Source organism: Anas platyrhynchos, chromosome Z, assembly GCF_047663525.1.
Source record: "Anas platyrhynchos isolate ZD024472 breed Pekin duck chromosome Z, IASCAAS_PekinDuck_T2T, whole genome shotgun sequence".
Taxonomy (NCBI): Eukaryota; Metazoa; Chordata; class Aves; order Anseriformes; family Anatidae; genus Anas; species Anas platyrhynchos.
In genome coordinates, this window is record NC_092621.1 from 9,252,074 (window position 1) to 9,274,399 (window position 22,326).

The 22,326-nt window shown below is 44.9% G+C and overlaps 1 protein-coding gene across 3 annotated transcripts in view; it reads left to right on the forward strand.

Annotated features, from left to right (window-relative positions):
* Positions 1–22,326, forward strand: part of DNAI1 (dynein axonemal intermediate chain 1) — a 137,060-nt gene that overhangs the window by 71,886 nt on the left and 42,848 nt on the right. For all 3 annotated transcript variants that reach the window (XM_038170634.2, XM_072031379.1, XM_072031378.1), the window contains exons 14-16: positions 11,556–11,645; positions 15,932–16,019; positions 18,506–18,585. In XM_038170634.2, coding sequence (XP_038026562.1) covers positions 11,556–11,645; positions 15,932–16,019; positions 18,506–18,585 — 258 coding nt within the window. The remainder of the gene's footprint in view (positions 1–11,555; positions 11,646–15,931; positions 16,020–18,505; positions 18,586–22,326) is intronic.

The following is a 22,326-nucleotide window of genomic DNA, read 5'->3' on the forward strand; positions in this document are numbered from 1 at the left end:
GCTTTCAAGGACTTTGGATGAAAAAAACAACCAGGAAGGCTTGTAGTAAAGCTTGTGAGTAGCCATATGCTACCTGAATAACAAGGGGCATTTATAAATTTATTAGATGAGAACTTTCTGCTATTGCCTGTAGCAAGAGGAACAATCTTGCACTGGAGAAACCTGTTGTTTGCTTGTACCCATGAAAAAGCCATCAGCCAGCATTCCTGTGGTGCAGGTGACTGATAACCTGTGGATATGAGCTGCTCTGGGAGCACCCAGGCACTCCTGTGCTGTGCCTTCCCTTCCAGGATGCTGTGAGATGCTTTGGGTTTGCAGAGCAGTAGACTGAGGGGTTCTTCCTTGGTGAGGATGGGGTCCTACCAGGCTAGCTGCTGTGGGTGGTGCCTGACTTCTTTGTGGGTGAAGCAGCTGCCTTCATTTCAGTACCTATCTACTCTTACCAAGCCTTTAAGCCACCCTGACCCTCCTAACTGGCACAGGAAAGCTGTGTTACACAAAAAGACAGTAGCAAAAGTCAGGAGATATCTGATTAGATCCTGACTTCTGCTTCAGATGGAATGGCAGGGAGTACCTTAGGCCAGAATTGCTCACTAAAGATATAAGAAAGATGAAAGGAGCCCAAACTAGACTGGAAGGTATCATGGTCTTTGAACATTTTGACATACATCGGCCATCTAAACTATTTCCTCTCTAATGCACTCAGTACACCCGAGTGTTTAAATATTGCCGGCTCACCTTTAGGAGGAGGTAGTCATTGCAGACCTTATCTCTTTAATGGCTTCTATCCTGAGGGCTAGTTTACATCCTAAGCACTCTGAGCTTATCCGTTCTGTGTCATTACATGATTTTACAGTAAAACATCAACATATTTTTCTACAAAGGACAGAATAACACTAAAACCCCTCCTTTACTTAGCAGCTCCCTTATCTCTAGTTTGCTGTCATAGCTGGAAACATTTGCATTTAAAAGAAAACCCAGATTCTAAGATAGGAACATTTGTCATTGGATTTATTTTTAAGTGTTTATATATATGTATGTAAATCAAAGTAATTTTTATTTATATCTCTCCATCAGCTTTTACTCAAACTCAGAAGACTTGTCTGCTATACAAAGCAGTCTCGTCTATTGCAGTGAATGAAGCAGTCACAGTGCGGTTGGATTTGACACGCAGTAAACTCGTGAGAGCTGAGACTGAATTTCAAATCAGGCTGAACCTTCGTTTCTGGAACAGAGAAACTGTTCCTGAGTCACTAAAATGAGAAGTGGCACAAGACAGTATGGCGTCATAGATATTACGATACCATTCCTGAAGTGCTTTCTTCAAACTGAGATTAAGTAGCCGAGCAGTCTTTACCAGTACTGACAGAGTGAGGTCATTACCTGGAAAGTCTTACATGTAACACACCTCTTAATGTACGTGAAAAGGATTTCTATAATTCCCCCTGACCTGGCAGTATCACTTTGCTGAATCCTGCACCACCCTCTGATTTTTTTTTCTGTACTACCGCCACTAGAAATTCCCTAATTTCTACTTGTTTACATGCTTTCTTCTTCCTGTCTATGTTCCTCCGTACTTCTCTTTATCAAATTTCATCTTGTTGTTTTCAGACTGTCTCCAGTTTGTCAAGATAACTTTGAATTCTGATCCTAACAGAATCCTTTGTCTCTGACCTGTGTCATCTGCAAATATTCTCTGTATTTTGCCATCCCTTATGCAACCTTCTAATGAAAATATTGAATAGAACTGGACCTAAGAGTCCCTTGTGGGAATCATCTACAGATGTTCTCCCAAGTGCTCAGGAAATCAATGATTATTACTCCTGAAGATTCATTTTTTCAATCATTCATACACTTCATAGTAATTACATCCAGACCTAATTTTCTTAGCTTGCTTCTGAAAACATCACAGGGAGTATGCCAAAAACCTTACTCAATTAAAGGTATACCACATCTGCTCCTTTCCTCTAATCCTTTAGACCCATTAGCCTGTCAAAGAAGGAAATCAATTTTGTTTTGACAAGATCTTTCCTTGACAAGCCTATATTCACTGTTCCTTATCTTCTTACCCTGTAGATGCATATTGATGGCTTCATACTTTGTTCCAGCTCTCAAAGTTCAGAGTTAGGCTGACTGGTCCTCAGTCCTTTAACCTATCTTTGAAGACAGGTTTTGTTTTGGATTTCCTGGGGACGTTTTTGCCCTGTTCCTATCCTCCAGGACCTCTCCTAGCTTCCATAGATAGTTTCTAATGATTCAGAAATTGCTTCAGCTGCTCTTCAAGCACTCTAGGGTGTCCTTGCTCAGTCAGATATATCTGTCTTATCTCAGTATTCTCGCCTGCGCTGCTTAAGGTTAATTTTGTTAAATATCTAGTCACAAATGATCTTTTTGTATGGCACTGAAACAAGGAAGGCCTTAATAGTTCTGCTTTACCTGGAGGCTGTGGTGGCACCCACCTTTCTCCTTCTAAATGATAAACACAGTAAAACAGAGGCTCAGATGAATATTTATGGGATATCTGATACAGGCTCCGGGCCCAAAAAAGTCACATCCCCGTCAGAAGAGTCTCCAGCTTCTTCCCCATGCAGGCATCCCAGGCAGTGACAGGAAGGTATTGCCCCACTCCTGAGGGCTGCTTTTCTTCATGAGGTTTCTGGGTGTGCAGACTCTTGAGTCTGACAGTGGCAGCTCAGCTCTCCTCATACGGCAGGCCTGATCCTGTCTCTCAGGGCTGGCTGCTCCTCTTTAGCTGTGTCTGGATTCCTCTGTCTGCTTTGCTTTTACCAGCACCATGTCTAGAGCTTAGGGATGTAGATAGGGACAGGGACTATGCTTTCACAGCAGGGATTCTGACAAAAAAATCACGGGCTAAGGTCTTTCCTGGTAATATTGACCAAAACTGTTATTTTGTCACAGCTTTTCCATTCTTGCTAGATGTACTACAGCAGAAATGCTGTCTGCTTCCCAGTGTAAGAATGGTAAAGGGCCCTGACACAACCCAGTGGTCTCTTTTGCTGAGCAAGCACCACAGACAGGAGCCCTTTATGCTGTACCCTGCCATCCTGGCTCCAAGATGGACAAGCTGGCCACTCCATAGTGCTGGTGCTCCTCATTGAGAGGCCAGCTGGAGCTTACATGTCTCCTCCCTGCCTGCCTGCTGAGTCTGCCTTTGGTAGGAAGCCCAGGCCCACAAGAAGCCAGGGAACAGCCAAATCTCCTGCTATAGTGGTATCGTATGGCCAAAGTACAGAGGAGGAACTTCTTCTCCAAGTGTAGACCTAAATCTTGGAATAAGCAGTCTGCACTAGGTTATCACAGCTTGTCATTCCTGCCTCAAGTTAGGATGACTCATCTATATATAGCTCACTCTTTGCTTTTATCCCAACTAACCATGCTAAGGGGTGAAGCTTTCTGTCTTCCTCCTTCCCACCTCCACACAGGACAGCTTGCACTGCTCCTATGTCAGCACTGAGGCCTCCAGACACTGCGCCGCTCCTCTGAGGCTTGCTCTGCCCATCTCTTGGGATGCATAAAGATTGACATTGGAGTTACTTTGCAGGTACTTTGGAGCACAAGTCCTGTGAGGAGCAGCTGAGGAAACTGGGGTTGTTGTCTGGAGAAGAGGAGGCTCAGGGCAGAGCTTATGGCTCTCTACAGCAACCTGAAAGGAAGCTGTGGGGAGCTGGGGGTCAGCCTCTGCTCACAGATAACTAGTGATAGGACCAGAGGGAATGGCCTTGAGTAGCGCCAAGGGAGGTTAAGGCTGGAAATGAGGAGACATTTCTACTCAGAAAGAGCAGTCAGGCACTGGGACGGGTTGCCCAGGGAGGTGGTGGAGTCACCGTCCCTGGGGGTGTTCAAGGAAAGGCTGGACGCGGTGCCTGGGGACAGAGTTTAGTGGGTGACAGTGGTGGAAGGGGGGTGACTGGACCAGATGATCTTGGAGGCCTTTTCCAACCTTTATTATTCTATGTGAGTGAAGTATCTTGTACTTTCTAGGTGATCACATGAGTTGTTTCTGGGGGGTCACTTGTGACAGATTTCAGGAGAGCAGCCATGTGCCTTGCATGTGCTCTTTCTTGGCTTCACTTCTGAGAGCTGCCTGAGGATCCTCAGCAAGGCCCATGTATGGAGCCTGGCTGGGGAGCCTGATAAGCAGTAAATGAAGAATGGCTGGCAATGTGCTTGATCGAGGGCATTTGGGGACTTTGTTATAGAGGCACTGCTTTGTCTCAGCAGCAAGGAGGGACAAACTCTTTGCTCCAGCAAAACAGGAAGTCAGTGGACTTGGGATCAGTGGACTTAGCAGATTTTCACCACAGAGATCCCTTGGGCAAACAGCAGAGGCAAGTGATACAGGGAAGGAAATAAACAAAAAAAAATGGCTATTTGTCATTGACAGGAGGAGAATGTGAAAAAATTCTTCTCTGCTGGTAATGAATTGATGTTTTTGGATGTTGCTCTGCTGAGAGTCACTGGCAGGAACCAACAAGAAACACATTTGGAGGTGATAGAGGGAAGAAATGAGAACTGCTTCGTTGCTCAAATTGAAGACTGCTGTAGAGGAGTCCAGGGGAATATGTGCACCAGAACACAGGAGAGATCAGCCTGGCTCCAGAAGATGTGACATACAGAGGAATTTATCATAGACTTCAGCATGAGCCCTCTGCACGGTGCTGTGGCAGCCTGAAAACAGGAGAGCAACAAAATGGAAGAAGTATTCTCCACGCAGACCAGAAGTAGCCACAGTTTGGACTAACACATCCAGCGTTGGATGGGTCCTGCTGGGTGGAGTTTGGTCTGTCTGCCTCTCTGAGCATCCACACTGTGTTCATCTGTCAGCTGCTGACCTGGGCTGCCGTGTGATGGATGCAGCCATGAGAGCTTAGTGAGGAAATGTGGTTTTGACAGAGGGTTTGTGCCTGTGCTCTGCTGCCAGGGCAGACACAGCCAGAGAGGGCTGAGGAGCAATTACTTCACCATGTCTGCAAGGCTGTTCAAGGAGCAGATCTTTGCCAGTGGGAGGCCTTCAGTAAAAGTCTTTGGTCAGAGTGAGTGTAAGAAGTGTCTGAATCTCCCTACTTAGCCCTGTGTGCTCAAGGTTTGGAGAAAACAGGGTGTGTGGGAGACCAAGGGTGCTCTCTGCAGACGGTGACCTGGCTGCCTGGAAGGGCTGGGAATCACTTGTGCTCCTGCAACACACAGCTGGGCTCCTGTGAGAGACTTAGGACTCCGTTCATCTAGGGTGCCAGGTAGGTGAATGCCCTGACCTGCTGGGCTGGGCAGGATGGCAGCTCTGTGAGACTGGCTGTCTATAGAGCTTGGCAGTGAGTTACAAAGGAGCTCCTGAAGAACAGAAACAAGTACACGTGTCTAAAGCTGAGTATTGGAGAAGAGCGTGAAGACAAAGAGAGTTAAAGAAGCTGGAGGGTGCAAAATGAGCTGTGATTATCCAGGGTCATGAAAATGAAGGGAAAATATTTGTGGAGTGTATTAGAAGTTAAAGGAATGAAGAATGTAGGCTCATTGCTAAAACAAGCTTTCAGCTAATATTGAATGGTATGGAGAAGAATGAAATATTTGATGCTATCCTGTTCAATTTTACAATAAACATATGAGACTGACTGCTTAATATGATTAATGTAAAAAGGAGGTGAAAGCATAGCTCAGAATAGGGAAAGAACATATTAAATAATGTTTAGATGAGACAGGTGTGTGCTCATCATCAGGATCAGCTTAAATGTACCCTGGAGTACTTAAAGAATTAGCCAGAGCAATTTCAGACCATTAGCAGGCATTTTAGGGAGGTTTGTGGCTATATGCATGCTGGATTTTAAGCAGAGGTTAGTGTTTTTGTGCAAGCCTTTATGCAGCATCTGATCTGACAGAATACAAGGCTTGGGGTGTGCCCTGGGACATGGATGAAGGGAAGCATCGCCCTGCTGTTTCCTGTGGATGGGGACACATTCACATACCCGTGGCGTGAATTGACTGGAATAGTGAAGAATGTAAAGCCTGCTGTCATCAATCCCAACACACTTTTCAGTGGTGCCATGGAGCCAATGCCTGGGAAAAGACGTTTCTGTGGGTGCTTTCCTCAAAGGGGCTGTCCTTGCATGCAGGAGGGACAGAAGCATGAACAGGGTAGCAGAGACCAGAAAATAGTGTCTGAACGATTCATCAATGCTAGAGGCATCTTAATCCAGCCACAGCAACTCTCAAACCGCGTATGAGAGCACAGCAATGTTTTGGCAGCACTCCAGCCTGCAGGACAAGCACGGCCATGAAAAGGAGGAAAGATCTAAAAGGATTGGAAGAAGTGAAAAAACATTTGGGTACAAATGATAGGATTGGACCAAGGGAATTACTGACCAGACTGACCAATTTTGATCGCTGGAAAAACATTGGAACAAATGGCAAAACCATTTGTAAATGTCTAGATAATAAGGTGATTCAGAGAAGCCGACATGGATTAGTTCAGAATAAATTGTCAAGCCCATATAATTTCTTTTTTTTTTCTTTTTTTTTTTTTTTTTTTTTTCTTTTGTTTCAGAGAAATGGGCCTTGTGAAGAAAGGGGAGGCAGTCAAGGTTATCGCCTCTATCCATCTTGGCTTGACTAAAGCTTTTGATCCAGGCTCACACAGTGACTTTCTTATAACTGTAGTAGAGAAATATGAATTGTATAAAATCACCATAAAGAAACTGCTCAGGTGGCTCAGGCTCTGTGCTCAAAGAGCAGTTATCCAGGGCTTGCTGTCAGAAGCAGAAGATGCTTCAAGTGAGACCCTTGAGCTGTCAGCCCGGGTCTTCTTTTGATCAATACTTTCATTAACAACTCAGATTACAGAATAAGGAAGGCCCCTTGAGAAGACGAGACACTTTGCGGGACACGATTATGTTCAAAATGATCTTGATAAATTGGAAGAAAGGTCCAAAATCAATGTGATGAAATTCAATAAAGACGAGAGCAAATACTACATTTAGAAAGGGGAAATTAAATGTACAGATACAAACCAGGGGATGACTGGTTAGGCAGCAGGGTGCTGGAAGGAGATTTTATGGCAGATCACCCACTGCCAATGGTCATCAGTGCCATTTGTGCATTATGCAATGCTATTGCACAAAAACATGTAATTTGGATTTATTAGCAGGAATATAAAGTAGAGGAGGTTGTAACTCCTGTTTTTGCCCAAGCCAGGCCCTGTACAGTCTGTCTGCAGCTGCAGAGAAGGGCTGAAGGAGAAGCACAGGAATGGTGAAGGCTCAGAGAGCAGGACATGGAAGGAACAGTTTAAGCAATTGGTTTTGTTTGGCTGGGGAAGAAAGGGAAGGGAGCAGTGACACAGCAACCTTATCTTGACCTCTTGAAGACTGTTTTGAAAAGGGAAATAAACAGTTGCTTGCTGTGTCCACTGGGGAGATGACAAGGAGTAATCACTCGATTTGTGGTGAAGGAGGTTTCCTGCATAAGGCCAGTTAAGCACTGACACTTGCCTACAGGGCAGGTGTTGGGTGCCTCTTGTTGGAGGCTTGGCAGAACAGGCTAGCTGAAATGTCACCAGGTAGGGATGTGTCTGACCCTGCCTCAGAGCAGAAGAGATGCCCTTTTTGGTCACTCCAAACCCTGCCTTGCCATGACAGCTTTGATTAGGGCCGTACTGATTGCCAGGTTGGCACTGGAAGGAATTTGTCTCCGGGTCACGTTGGCCCAGACTTTCTTCAGCAGCCCAGGGGGTCACTTGCTTGCTGGAGTGATCTGAGTGTTCTTCCTCAGGCAGTTCCTGTAAAGGTGACCCGAGGATTTGATACTGCCTTGGTCTTTCTTCTTCCCTACCTGTGACAGACCGTATTCTTTCTTTAATCTTTGAATGACCAAAGCTCTTTTATTTCACTTAAGGGCAGGAGTCAGCAGTGTTTTGCTGCTCCGATGCTGGCAAAGGGCTCTGTGGAGCACAGTTAATGGGGAAGGAAGGAATTGCTCGTCAGTCAATGTGCATGTGTCGCATGTGGCACCCCACAGCTGAGCTTTGGCAAGCCAAGAGCCAGCCGGGGGGGCTGTGTTTGCAGTCGCAGGTGTCTACTAACAATACAGGCACGCAGATCCTGCCCGTGGCTGCCTGCAGAGTGCGCGGGTCAGCCTCGTGGTCAGAACAGCTTTGGCCAATTGTATTTTCTCAGCACGAGTGACTAACAGCCTCCATGCCATGAAAACTGATTGAGCATTATTTCTTTTCTAGGAATGACATCAGAAACATAGGAATTTTCAAGTCAGATTGGATAAATGGTCTAATCTCCTGTTGGCCAGGAGCCACTGCCAGCTGCTATAGGCAAAGATTATAGTACTTTCTTGCTAAGAATTGACGAATTATTGCCCTGCTAACATGCTCTACATGGCAGTGGACATGCAAGGTTTTACTTTTATTTTTCTAGGAACAAGTAATAATTTTGAATAGTCTCATTTTCTTTATAAATAAGCAGGCTTTGAGAAGTAAAAATTAAGAATTATTAGGCTCTTCTCAGAGGTACCGCATAGCAACGAGTCTCACAAAATGATTTTGTGCTGCGAGTATAGTTGGGTTAAAGATCACACTGAAAAAAATAAGTGTATCCTTGATTTTATTATAGGTCCCATCAAGATCACTCACTTAAAGTACTCTGTTTACTTGTCTCCTCTCCACTGTTTACAGATGCTTTTCTTTCTCATGTGTTTTTTTGCTTTTACTCTATCATAATTGAACTTTTGCTGTAAATTGTCTCATGCAGCTGCAGTCCTGGGATCGTTATTACATGCTTCAGAGAAAAATTAACTTCTTCGCACTACACACACAGTGGCCTGCTTCCCACATCAAATGTCCCACCCTGCACAGCATGGATACTGCTGATGACAGGAGGTTGTGCCACGTTCATGGGCCTCTGGGAGCAGAGAAAAGGCCAGTTCTGAGCAGATGCCCTATTTGATTGCAGTATCATGAAGGCTAATTACTCTAATAAGCGTTCATGGGATTCAGAGATCAGGAGAAAAAAGATCACAAACACTATTAAGGTGTCAGAGGTGTTGACAGCAAATTGGAAGTATCAAGTGCCAATTTCTGTTTTCTGAAATTCGGGCTAATGTCACTGAGAGCTGCTGACAATCATCTGAGGGCAGATCCTGATGCCCTTGAGGGACTGTGTTCAAGCTGCCTACATTATGTTCCTAACTCAGGTGCTATTGAATGCTTTGAAAGTGGAAGCAAAAGTACCCCAAGCGAGTCAGCCTTCTTGCTTTTGTGGGCTGCCGACTCCACCTGTCTATATAACAGATGAGGAGTAGTAGTAGTGACAATGATAATGGAAAACTTGAATAGCTATCGATCAAAGAGAGGGTATTCGGGGTGAGCAGACCCTGGGGAAAAGCTCTCCAATTGGGGAATGCTGAAAGCAGTTGGTTTGGGGAAAAGAAAAAGAAAAAAAAAAAAAAACACACACAAACAAACTAAGGTTGTGTGAGTGTTGTGTTGTGGGATACCTCCCGATGAGGTTCCTGCAGCACGCTGTGTTAATGTATAAGTGAGGACTCTGGAGCTGTGTCTGCACAGTGTGATCAGGGAAGGACTCCAGCTGCTGAGCCTTCATCCACGTGTTTTCCATTGATGTGATGGGCTGTTGCTTGGCTCCAGCTCAGGTACAAAGTGTCTGCACTGTGCTTAGCCAGAGTAGAGCTGGGAAGTCAGCTGCTGCTGTCCCTGCAGAGCTCAAGGAGAGCTCACTAAGGAGCACCTGAACACGTACTGTGACAGTGGGCAAGCGGGGACTCTGCCTGCAGAGAGGTCCTGGACCAGCTCAGATCCTAACATGTGCATTGCTGGGAAGTGTGACTGTTTTTCCCAAATATTTGGGCAAGTATATGGAAGAGGCAGAACCAGAGTTGGAGTGAAGTTATGTTGGACATACAAATAAAACCATCTTATTGTCAGACTAGCTTAGAGTGGCATTTTAAAAAGCTCACATTTGAAGCACGTCCCTTTTTCTGTGCTCAGGATGAGACATGTAGAGCGTGTGTTTTTAACCAGTTCCCCTGAACTCTATGTTTCGCACTCTGAATTAAAATTCCTCACTATGCCAACCCCTTCATCTGAAGCAGCTGCTGGTGACCACCATGGTCAGCAGTTAGCTCATGATCCCAGGGAGATATTCCTGGAACAGATATACATTTGTGCATGGTTGCCAGCCTTGGAAATCACTCTTTTCCATATGTGCCATTGGACCTGTCCTTTGATCACTAGCCATTTATTCTGGGCCACATTGAATTATGCCTGTCCTTAATGCAAGCTGGCAGAAGTGGTTCCACTTGGAGACTTCGATTTCTCCTCTGTGAGGATGTTCAAAGGGTGTATGCTACACAAGACTCTTCAGTCACATCTTATGGCCATGTAGCTGTCATTTTGATGTATTCTCAGATGCATTCCCTTTCGTTTTATTTTTCCTTCCTCAGAAAATTGTGTTCTAGGTAGGGGACCTGTTCACTAGAGAATTAATTACTCTTTGGTGAGTCTCTTGCTGAATTTTCATGCTCCACAGAGCTTCACAGTATAAACAATTTTACAAAACAGAATTAACACTTTTTCCCAAAGAAGTAACATCAGGATACCCAATCTGTGTAATTGAAGTATTCAGAACGCAGCTTGTTTGCTGGACTAGGTACCAGATAAATAGCTGGTCATAGATGCAGTATTTGGTAAGCTCTAGGATAATCATGCCCATTTATCATGGGTGATATTTAGGGAAATGTATCTGCTGCACTGCCTGGACAGGAACAAATACACCTTTGAAAACCTCAGCAGAACCTGCCAAAGTGCTTGTCCCCATCCAGAGCTGACAGATGCCCACAGGAGTGTATGCTGACAGGCCCAGTGACAACTCATCCTTTTCTCTTCAGTCTGATTGAATTCCCAGATCTGAAAATTGAGCGTTCTTAATGCTTTTGGTCTAACTGAAATGTCTCTTCTAAACTGTAAGCCATTTATCTGAGTTCTAATCTCTCCTGCTGAGCTGTCACAGTCAAAAGGCAAATCTCCTTACCAGGCAGGCAGATGCTCTGAAGATGTGGGGAGAATTTCAGTTTTAATGGAGATGTTTTGATCCCCCCGAAACAGAAGTCCCCCAAGGACCCATGTCACACATTGCCTGCAAGGGCTCATCTGCACCACACATAGGGACAGAAAGCTAATTTGAGCTGGGCTGGCTGAAGGGTAGCCCTATGATACTGCACTTGGAGGAGTAAACCACATGGGAAGGTGTTTGCACAGGGGCAGTGATGTGCTCAGGTGTCTTGGAGACCCTGTTGAGACATCCCTGCAGTAAAGTGAGTGACGGGAGTGCTGTGGGCACCCGTGAAACTGCCTGTGGTGTTGAGTGTGTTCTTACGTGCTATGAGCCAGCATCAGGCCTCTGGGGTGGAAGCCAGCTACTCTTTAGGAAGGATGTGAGAGGACCCTGCTGAGGGCCTGGGGCTCTGCTGTGCTAATGTTGTGTGCTCTGTGCTAACTGGGACTGTCTGCTCGTTTCAAGGTCAAGTGGCAGAAGGATGACATGGACAACAATTTGAACTTCTTCTCTGTCTCCTCGGATGGACGGATTGTGTCGTGGACTTTAGTTAAGGTAAACAGTAGGTGGCAAATTCCTTTCCTGGCCAAATTATAACCAATTTCCTCCAAAGGTCAGTCATGCATTGGTTTTATTATTATTCGTAGTGACCAAGGTTCGAAAAGAAGTGGAAACAAAAGATCACAGGTGCACTCACAGCTTATTGCTGCCAGTTCCCAGCTGGGTTGGGGTGCTCCATATTAAACTCTGAAGTAAGCAGAACCTGCCTAACTCTTTGCTCAGGACCCACCCGTCATCTCATCTGCACCTACAGCACACCGTGGGCCTGAATACCTGAGATCATTTTTCTGCCTTGCAACTGCTGGAATTCAAGACTGGTCCTTGCTCTGACACCTTCCTTGTCCTGGGGGCGTCACCCGGGGACAAGGCAGAATGATCTGCTTTCTTCCCCAGCTTCAAGACTCCCACCCCCAAAATGCTCCCCTACAGATTGCAATTCAAAATGGGAGAGGGAAGGTGCAAATTTCTTTCCTGCTCTGGTGCAGTGTGTGGCCAAAGTTGCAAAGAGTAATACAGGATGTTACCTAGGAGCCTGGCAGCTGCTGCCCTGTCCCCCAGAGCTGCTGGAGCAAGGAAGAGCAAGTTAAAATACTAAAATACTACAGGCAGAGAGTAGGGAGGAAGCTTGCATTTACACTGGGATGGATGGCAGCAAGCAATCGAACAGGCAGAGGGCTCCCCCCTGCCCAGACATTGCCTGCTCACACCAAAGACAATCTCTGTAAACTCATTGGCATTCTCTGCCTTTCATTTCTTTTCCTTTTGGAGTACATACATTGATAGAAGTGTCCCTAAATGACCCTTAGATTTATGTTTCTGAATCTCAATGTGTGCTTTTTCTGTTGGGTATTTGACTTTTTTTTTTTCTTTTTCTTTTTTTTTTTTTTTTTTACTTCTGAAATAATTGAATTACCCTAAACGGGAGTTTGGAGCAGCTGTCCCATTATTTCCCAGCAAGCAAAGAAATTTCTTTACATCTTTGGATGCTTTTTTTTTTTTTTTTTTTTAACCTTTTATACCAAGCCATTCAAAAACTATCAGTTCTGAAAATTTTAGACCTTGCCATGATGGTTAGGGTTTTGTCTCAAACATTATACATACATTTAAGGCTCATGTTCACTTTAGGAGTGGAAACCACTTCTAAGGAGCACAGACAAAGCTTGCAGAGGGCATTTATTATCAGATTCTTTCATAAACTCCTCCAAATTCATTCTTGCAGCTTTAGACCCCAAAATCCCTCCAGTGAGCACATCCCAAGTCCTTCTCCCAAAAGCTCTCAGAGCTCCCTGAACAGGCACAGGCTAACATTGTCGCAGCACTCAGCTCCTTTATCTCCTGCATAGAAAAGCCCAAAAGATTTATGCTGAAGTGGGTGGTACACACCTACAGCTAAACACATCCAGTTAAGGTGACCTGGCAAGTTACACGTATCTCCTGAGCCCTGGTAACTGAGTGTGCTCAGCTTTCTTCACTCAAGAGATGACACCCACTGGATTAAGCCTCTTGTATTTTAAACTTCAGGGAAATTTCACAGCTGGGACAACCTAGGAGTCTGCAGATAGGCTCTGATAGCAACTCAACTGGGGGAGGGCTTTTGGAGACATTTTTGTTATTCATCTCTGCTTAATTGTGTTCCCACACTGTAAGGTGCTTCTTTTCTTGTCCCTTCAGTCTGTGGTTTTATACACAGCAAGGAGGAATGAAAAGCCTGCTTGAATTGCAGCTTTACAAGAGAGTGAGCTCTGAGTTTTATTTAGAATAAAATTAAAGAGACTCCAGAGAACTTATATTTTCCAAATCCATAGTGCAAATATGGAATAAATGAAAGAGAGCTTCATTAATCATTCTGACAGGACTATCCAGAAGTAAAGCTGCTTTAAACACTAATAACTCTTTGACACCTCCAAAGCTGGGAGCACAAAGTGAATAAATTAATTCTTACTTCTAGATGGACATCTAAATGGTAAGCACCACTCAAAAGCTGGCTAGAAGACTTGTCAGATTTTAGTTAGGGATGGTCAATCTGCACTGGCTGTGGTGGTTATCTCTGTTAGAAGCAGGCACCATCACTTTGGACAAGCTTCATGTAACATTCATTTGTGCTCAGGCTGTCATCTTGGCTTGGTTTTGGGTCATCATGAAGGTGTAAAGCTGAGGAAGGATGCAGGAATTCGGCAGCTGGGTGGCTGTGCTCTCCCACTTCGGATTCATGCGCTGCCTGTCGAGGAGAGCTGTCAGTGCAATGTCAGGAATCAGCTGGTTGGGGTGCAGTCTGGCACAGCCCCTCGGCCTGATCCTCAGTGCTCCCAGGTTTGTAGTCATAGCTCACCCTTCCTACGTGACCTAGAGCTAAATTACTGAACAGCTCTGGGCCTCCTTTGTCACTTGAGGTTAATAACAACAGCTAAAGGGAAGTAGGCAGCTGCGAGGCTTAATTCACTAACGCTTTCAAAGTGCTTTACAGTTGTTTGTCAGAAACAACATATTATTGTTCAGTATTCCTGGAAGGCCAGGCTGTCAACAGTCTGTTTACCCAGAGGAATATGTGAATGGCTCTGGCGATAAACAGCCCCAGGAACAGATGCATTTTCCAGACTGCGAGGCTGGGTACAAAATAAAAGCAGCACTACAGGGAGCTCTACGCAAGTAGGATCCTGTATGAAGGCGAGAGGCTACAGGAGCTGTCCACGGAGGAGACCTGAGCCAGGTGGAGATGCTGGGAGGCATCTTCAAAGAAAGGCTGCAGAAACGCATGAGCTTAGAGAGAGATCCTCATGTGGTTTGCCTTTTTGCTTGAACACACCCGTGTGCCTGCCCACAGCATGCGCCTGCCGAGTTAGACTCTGTTAGACACACTGTGTTTATCAGAGTGATAAACACAAAGTACATGACCTCTTTCTTAACATCACTTCTGCCTGTACCCCCTGAACCTGGCTTGTTCTAACCCGTGTGCTGTAGGAAGAGTCACTAACAGAAGGTAGGAGTCCACAGGCTGCAGGAGGCTGTCCTGCTTCTTGCTGTGATCTTAGAGAAAAGTTACTCCCATCAATAGGCAAGAGCATGTGGTTCAGCAGCAGTGCAAATTAATGAGGAGGAAATGAATTATTTTATGGGTTTTATCCTTTCTCGAGCCTTCCATGACTGTGTTCCCCCAAAATAAAATAAAAATGTCTTACAAAACACAGTCGCCTCTGAATTGCAGTACTGAACAGATGCTTGCAAGGTCTTCTCCCCCTTCCCCTAATGCACAATTCCCTGGGACTGACTTTTCCTGGCAGAATCTTTTTTTTCCACCTGAGTCCTGCTCTGGGTTGAGAGGAGCTCCAACTAAAGCTTGATTCACTGAGCTAAGAAGTTATGTTTTGTTCTCACAGTGCTGCAGTGGGAAATCTGCAGATTCATGAAAACATCCAGTCCTCAGCCCACACTTCTCACTAATTTAATCTTTACTTCTTTGTTCTTTTTATCAGCCCCAGGGTATTCTTATATTCACAACCAACTCCAGTCTGCAGAGGTATTTGAATTCCCAAAGCTAGTCTAAGAATGGATCTTTGCCCTCTCTTTTTTTTCCTCATACTCACCCACATGGTGTCTATTTTCATCAGGCTTTTGTCTCCTGCCAAAGTTGTAAACTCTTTGGGACACGGCCTTTTTGCCCTGTGTTCATGCAGCACCTAGCAAAGCAGTGTCGTGGCCAGCGATGAGAGCTCTTTAGAGCTCTGGGGATAACAACAACATTGGGCACTTTTCCCTTGGGGTAGCTGCTTGCTAGATGTTCTTGTTTGAATCTCAGAGCCCAGGAGGTTGTGAGTACTGGAACTTGAGGCTGCTCAGGGGACAACAGGGGGATGGTAAGAAGAGGGGACTGGTGAGGTGGTGAGTTACTATCCATTAATGTGGGTTTAGTTAGCTCCACAATAATACACAATACCCATCTTCAGCCATGTGGGGTGACTTCACTTAACACAATGATTTAAGCTGACAGTAGCAACCCACATTTTAAAACACTGACCTCAAAACCTGAAGCTGTCCAGGTCAGTTGCATGTGCCCAGGTGATGTACAAGTGGCTCTCAGTACTAGTGCTTCAAAATACCAGTTTCCTGGAGGCCTTATGTAAAACAGCATGTTAGCAAGTTGCCAACTGTGGGCATGAAACATTAAACAACTTTTGGAAAGCTTTTTAAAATTCCTCCATAAAATTTGCCATTTGAAAGTACTGAATGTCTCTGTATTGTTGCTGTAAAGCCTGTTATTCATGTGGAATCTCCTCTGCTTGCAGAATGAGCTGGTTCATACAGATGTCATCAAGCTGTCAGCAGAGGGAACAACGATGCAGGGGCCAGAGGGGCTGCAGCTGCAAACGCTTGGTAGGAGCCCAAGTCCTTGCCATGCTGATTAATTACTGACACAAAGCCTCTAATCAGTCATTCAGAGGAATTAAATTGGGAGTGGGATGTTGAGATGGAAAGGGACTGAGGAAGGGTTACTCCTCCTGGCTTTGAACGTGTGGTAGGGCAAAGTCTGCCTGGAAGCAATGGCCACTAATTGAGTCAAGGTTTGCTGCTTGTCTTTGCTTGCAGAAAAAGATGAACATTAATTCCAAAAATGTTCACTTTGCCCTGACATCCCAGTGCAAACAAGGTGTGGGCATTACCTGTATTTGTCAAACCTAAGCTGGTTTTGTTCTTCCTACCAGATATTGATGTGAGCTGGCCAAATCAAAATGAAAAGCAACCTTTGCCCTCTTCCGGGTGCACAGCTCACCCAGCCTACAGTGGGATGTGCCTCCTTTGGCTTTGGCTTTCTAAAAGCACAACATCCATTCTGAGCTCCCTATTTGCATGTTAGGCTCCCCCAGTACAAAGTGGGAACAGTACAGTCCTTCTAGGCTGAATCCCCTCATCCTGGCTGTCCTGTGCTTGAGACAGGATTGGGTGAGTCCCCTCTGAAAGTCCCAAACTACACGGGGAGCCTTGAGGAATCCCCTAATCATCCTGCTTTTCCCTATGAAGTTGTGGTCTGGGTTTGGAGGAGGCACTTGCTCTGCATTTAAGGGTGTTCCTAGGCTAGTAACTGCCGAACAATTTGTTTTTGCGTTGCCACACAGATTCCAGGAGGCCATCTAAAGACCAGCAGTACACTGCAGAACTCCCAGAGGCTTCAGGATTATTTGTTAGTGTTACTGGGAAATGGATTTTTTGGAGACTTGCCTTGAATATTTAACAATCTATTTAAATGTTAAAAAATGCAGACAGCATTACAGGGTTGAAATGACCTTAACAATTCTCTTGAGATCTACATTTTGTTATCGCTTAAGACATAATGCTGTTTTCAGCTGCCTTTGCAAAAAGTTCTCTGTAACTATGTGCTTCTGAGCCTTGTCTGCTTGTTCTGATTTGTCTTCTGATGATTGCTGTGGTTGTCCCTGCTGGTCAGGAGATTGAAATTGCTCTGGCAGTCAGCGGACGTCCTGCCTTCTGCTCTGGACCCTTCTGAAATTTTCTTTCACCACCATTCAAGTTTACTTTTTTGGATGATGTTGCATCTGTCATGGGAGCAGAAGCCAGAAGATCTCAAGAAATCACATCCTGTTGTGACTGATGCCTGTTTTAAATACAGGTCACAATGTTGCTTGATTTGAGGCTTTTGAAGTCAAGAGAATCCTTCTGTGCCTGACGAAAGATTTGTTCCCAAATCATATCCTTTGCTATTGCCTTTACTGAAGTGAGCCTGCTAAATGGCTTCTGAGCCAGGGATGAAGAGGGCAAAGGAGTTATCATGTGGCGTTTCTTCTCTGGACCCTTCAATGCATGGGAATCTATTTACATTTTTGTGAAAACCAACCAACAGAAAATAATAGGAGGCAGGCTGGGTCTTCATGACTCTTATATTTGCACCAGGCATTTTAAATTCTTACCAGAGTGAATTGCGTTTTTCAGCCAATCTGCCAAAACAAAACTTTGTTAACTGACACTCACTGCTCCCACTGTTGCACTGGAGGATGCTGCTGTGTCCAGGGCAGCTGGTGTCTTGGAAGCCTTAGTAACTTTTGGAATCAAAGACAGATGTTAAACTTCATAATCGGCTTGGTAGGACTACGGTTGAGAATGGGAATAATAGCAGTGACTGAGCACAGAGTGCAGTGCTGATGAGCTTTCTGCACCTAGCAGGATCCTTGTAGCCATATATGAGAGCAGACTGCTTGAACCAGAAGCTGGAGCTACTGGGAGATGTTTTCAAAAAGGAGTCTTGTTTTTCTAAACAACTCTCTTATTTGTGTGGGGGCCGAGGCTGACCCCAAAGAGAATGATGGAGGCTCCCTTGGGTGCCATTGCCTTTAGAGGCCATCTGGCAGGCGCTGCTGATTATAGGTCTGTGTCAGTTCTTCCTGGAGTGGTTGTGTTTTGTATAGCCAGGGCTCTCGGTGGCAGTCTTGGAGTGCGTGTTGCTTTAGAAAGCAAATTACATACTGTGGCTGTTGTTATGCAGGCATCAAATCTCAACAGCAAGTGATCTCTTGGGCCAGCTGAGAGGCAGCCCAGCCCAGTGAGTAGGGTAAGGACAACATCTTGGAGAGCTGAATTCAGCTCCTGAGCTGCCATGAGGCTTCCTCCAAGTCAGTGCACCCTTCTTCCAGTTCCTCTTCCCCTTTGTGTTGTCTTTTCAAATTGTGAGTGCTGGAGAAAGGCACAACTAGGGAAGGGTTTTTGGAAGGGGTGGTTCTAATTTCTTTGGGGAGCTTTTGGCTAATAAATCACTTCTGGAAACATTGGCAACGTGCATGTAGTATAGACAAGGAGTGTGTGCTGGGCAGATGAACCAATTCTCTCTGACTCCTTTCTTCTGTTAACAGGCTGCGGGACATCATTTGATTTTCACAAAAAGATAGACTATTTGTTTCTCGTTGGTACTGAAGAGGGAAAGATCTATAAGGTAAGAATGGCTTCTTTGTCCCTTGTTTTACATCCCCTGACCCCTGCTTGTCTTTCAGGTTCATCATCTTAACTGTTTGCTCAGACAGCAACAAAAAGTACAACTTCAGAGCCTGGTCCTGCCCTCAGATCCCTGTGGTGAGCCAGAGACCAGCACAGAGCCCCAGAGGGTCACGGGGAGCTCTCTGTGCAGACCCAATTAAGACATTATTTTGCAGAAACGTTTTTCATGCAAACTGCATCCCAGAATGCTTTGCAGATTGCAGCTGTGCAAGTGAGGCGCTAACTATGATCAGAGCAGAAGTTAAAAGGCATCAATCCTCTGTCCTTATGGCTACAGGGAAATGGCAGAAAAAATCTCTTCTCTTTTCCTTTTTAGACCTGTTATCCTATGAGCAGTGAGGCTAATGAAACCCTGATTTCCCATGGGCTGGTGTCCTGCAGCCCTTCCCTTCCACAGTGACATCCCAGCTCCTTCCCCCAGCCCCACTTTCTCATCACCCTCCTATATCCAGTTTCTCACTGTCTCCTCTAATGGTGCTAAGCTCCTGCTGGCATTTGTTAGCCGGCCAGCTCCAGCCACATGGTGAGGACAGGGCCTGAGTTTTGATTGCCTTTCCATGGTGAGGGGCATTGCCCAAATGTTTGCACTCTGCAGCTGTCCCTTTTCATGAAATGTGTAAGACCTTAATATTGCCAAGTCCCCCATGCAGCCAACTTTGGCTGAAATTGCAAGTGAGGTCAAAAGTTGCTTGAGAGGAGAGACAAGAAGACAGCAGGAAACAGACATTGTTTTTTTCTTAAGAAAACAAGCTAAAAATAGGAAGTTTTGAGCTCTGCTGTATTTAACCCTGAATATAAAGCATTTTACTGCTAATAATACTTACATAAATTTTGTTTGCCCAGCACGTATCTGAGCTGGCTTTTCAGCTTTGTTAACATCGTAGCTACAGCCCGTCTGTGTTAGGGTTGGACCATCAGCAGGAGGCTGACCTGCAGAGCAAAGTTATCCAGGCATCCCTAGAAGATGCAGCAGGCTCCTTCCCATGTCCTGATGCAAAGTGGAAACAAAACAGAGAAAAAGAACCCAAATGGAATAGTACTCTGAAATCAGTATCAATCAAGATACTTAATCAAGACAGACTTAACAAATATGTGTCCCTTCCAGAGGGATGTTGGTGACTGAAATTTGTCCCTCTGCCAGGCAGTATCTAGGGGGGATTTCTGAGTAGTGCTCAGTTGCATTTGGCAAGACAGGAGCAGAAAGAAAGTGGGAGAAATGGGGGTGCTGGGCTGATGGGTGATGGACAGTGGAGTAAGTGCAATGGCTTTTTGTTTATGCTCTCGGGATAGAAAGCATCTGTTCAGTTATGGGCAGATGTTCTCACTTGTCTGATCAGCTGCAGTAGTCAGTAGTTGGTACCTTGGGTATTGTACTCTAAGTTGTTCGAGTACTGCTGTGTCTAGTCCTGATCAAAATGTAGTAAGGAACCACATGTTTGAACCACGATTTAACTTCCTCTGTGCTTAGGGGAGCAATGGATGTCAGCGAGTACAACAGTGGATGTCAGTGTTAGGTGGGACTGTCAGTTACCCTACAAGAGAAGTGTTCAGACTGGTGTCCTGCCTGAGTTACACAGCAAAGGAAATCCTTCCTGCAGGATGACTGAATAGGAACAGAATTTGGGAGCGTTTGCATTGATGGAACTGTAGCTGTGGATGATCTTTAGTGAAGCTGGAGCTAGGATGGGTTTTAACACAAAGAGTGATCCCAGCACGAAGCCCCACAGGCATTTTAACCACTTCTTGGGTGAACAAATGCAGAGAGAGACTGTTGTACAGGATTGTTTCTTTTATTGGTATGAAGGCCAATTTCAGGGTTACTGGTAACAACAAAGCATTCTTGTGGCACTGCTGGGCTTTAGAGAAACATGGACCACTCTTGCATTGGTGTGCAACACAGCCCTGTCAAATTCAGGTGTTCCCATAGGAATGCAGAGGCAATAATCCATCAGACTGTATGGAGTAACACAGGGATGAGAAATCTTCAGTGCCTAGACAAGCTGGCCTCCACGGTACCCACAAAAAACGGGCAAAAATGCTTGGACCCTCAGTGTCCTCCAGGAGTTTGCTGCAAGCAGTTTCAGAAGCTTTGGGATCAACAAGTTGCTGCTGTTCCAGACATTTCTTAAGGACTACTACACACCTTCATCCCAATTTTTACTGAAAACCACACATTTGAATCCATTACTGGAATTAACCATGGATTAGAGCCTTGCCCCACTTGGACGCTGAGGGCACTGACAGTCCTGCAGCCATTTGGGCAGCTTTTGGGTTCAGTGGCTGCGCCGGGTGGCAGTGAGCTGCCTGGGTCTCGGTGCTGCACTCCCATGTCACTACATGTCGAGTGAGAAGGACAGACTTCTTACGTGCTGTATGAGTCAGGGATCACACATGGACTGCTCTCCACATGGGCTGAATTTTAGATTATTTATTAAATAAATTGAAAAATGAATTTCAGAGAGGCATTTTTTCAAAGACCGGGCATGCCCACAAATAGCATTATAATATGTTAATTCTTTAGCTGCAGAATGATTACAGTGATTTTTTTTTAAATGGCTTAGTTAATAGTGTTTCTGAAGCCAAGAAATCATTATTTTAATTATACACAGACCTATCTATTGCCCTTTTTACATAGAGAACAAACTGTTTCTGCATTAATGTGGTTCTGTAATGCAAAACTGCCTCTTTGCATATCTTATCTGCTGTTTAGGAATTGTTCAGCTTTGGTACAAAAAAGGATGGCCTCTGAGATTCACATTAAAACTTTATTGTGACTTCAGGTCTTTGGTCAGAACTTCTTCTTAGTCAGCAGAGCTGCACAACAGAAAAAAATGTGGTAATATTTGTGCATTTTCATGTGAGAGGTTTTTTTCAGTCTTAGGCAGTTCGCTTGAGAGTGTAACAAATTAATATCATAAAATTCAGTGCAAGACTATATAGAAATAAAAGATTATTCTTATTTTCAACAAAGCTGGTTTCACTCTAACTTATTCTCTCATACCAAGCACCAGGACATTTGTACCTGTGTGGTCAGGCCAGGATTTCTTGCATCTCTACAGAGGACAAAGGACACTGACTGCTGAGTTCTTATCACATCTCTTGAGTTTTCCTTAATTGATGATGACAAACTGGTTTCTGGACATGCTCCAACTTCCAGTTACCCTTCAGGAATGGAGAGAGCTTTTTCCTTGGTATCTTGTCTTTCCCCATCTTAGGTAAAGTTGTTTTCCTTATCTGGATATTTTAAGGCTTGAGTTTTGTTCCTCATCTTCTTGCCACTCTATCTTTGTGGCTTCAGTTTGTTCTGTCTGGCTATCTTATCATTAGACTGGCTGCATTTGCCATCAGTTAACATAGGTTCTTTCTTTTACCCTCTCCTGCTGTTTCTCCTAGTGCATTCACATTCACCCGTTTCCTCTTGGAAGCCTTTCTGCAAATCTGAGCACTTCTCTTACAAATCTGTACAAGAGGACACTGAGCAAAAGTCCAACAGCTTCAGATGTGGCTGTAACAGCAGTCCACGACACCACGGGACACGTTTGAGTTGGCAGTTTCTGAGGAACAGCTGGGTGTCCTGGTGTGCCTGGCAGTGCTGGTGTTGGGCAGTACTCTTTCTGCTGCCAGACTCAAAATTCCTTTGAAAGAGATTATTTGTTTTAGATCTGCATATTACTTTGAC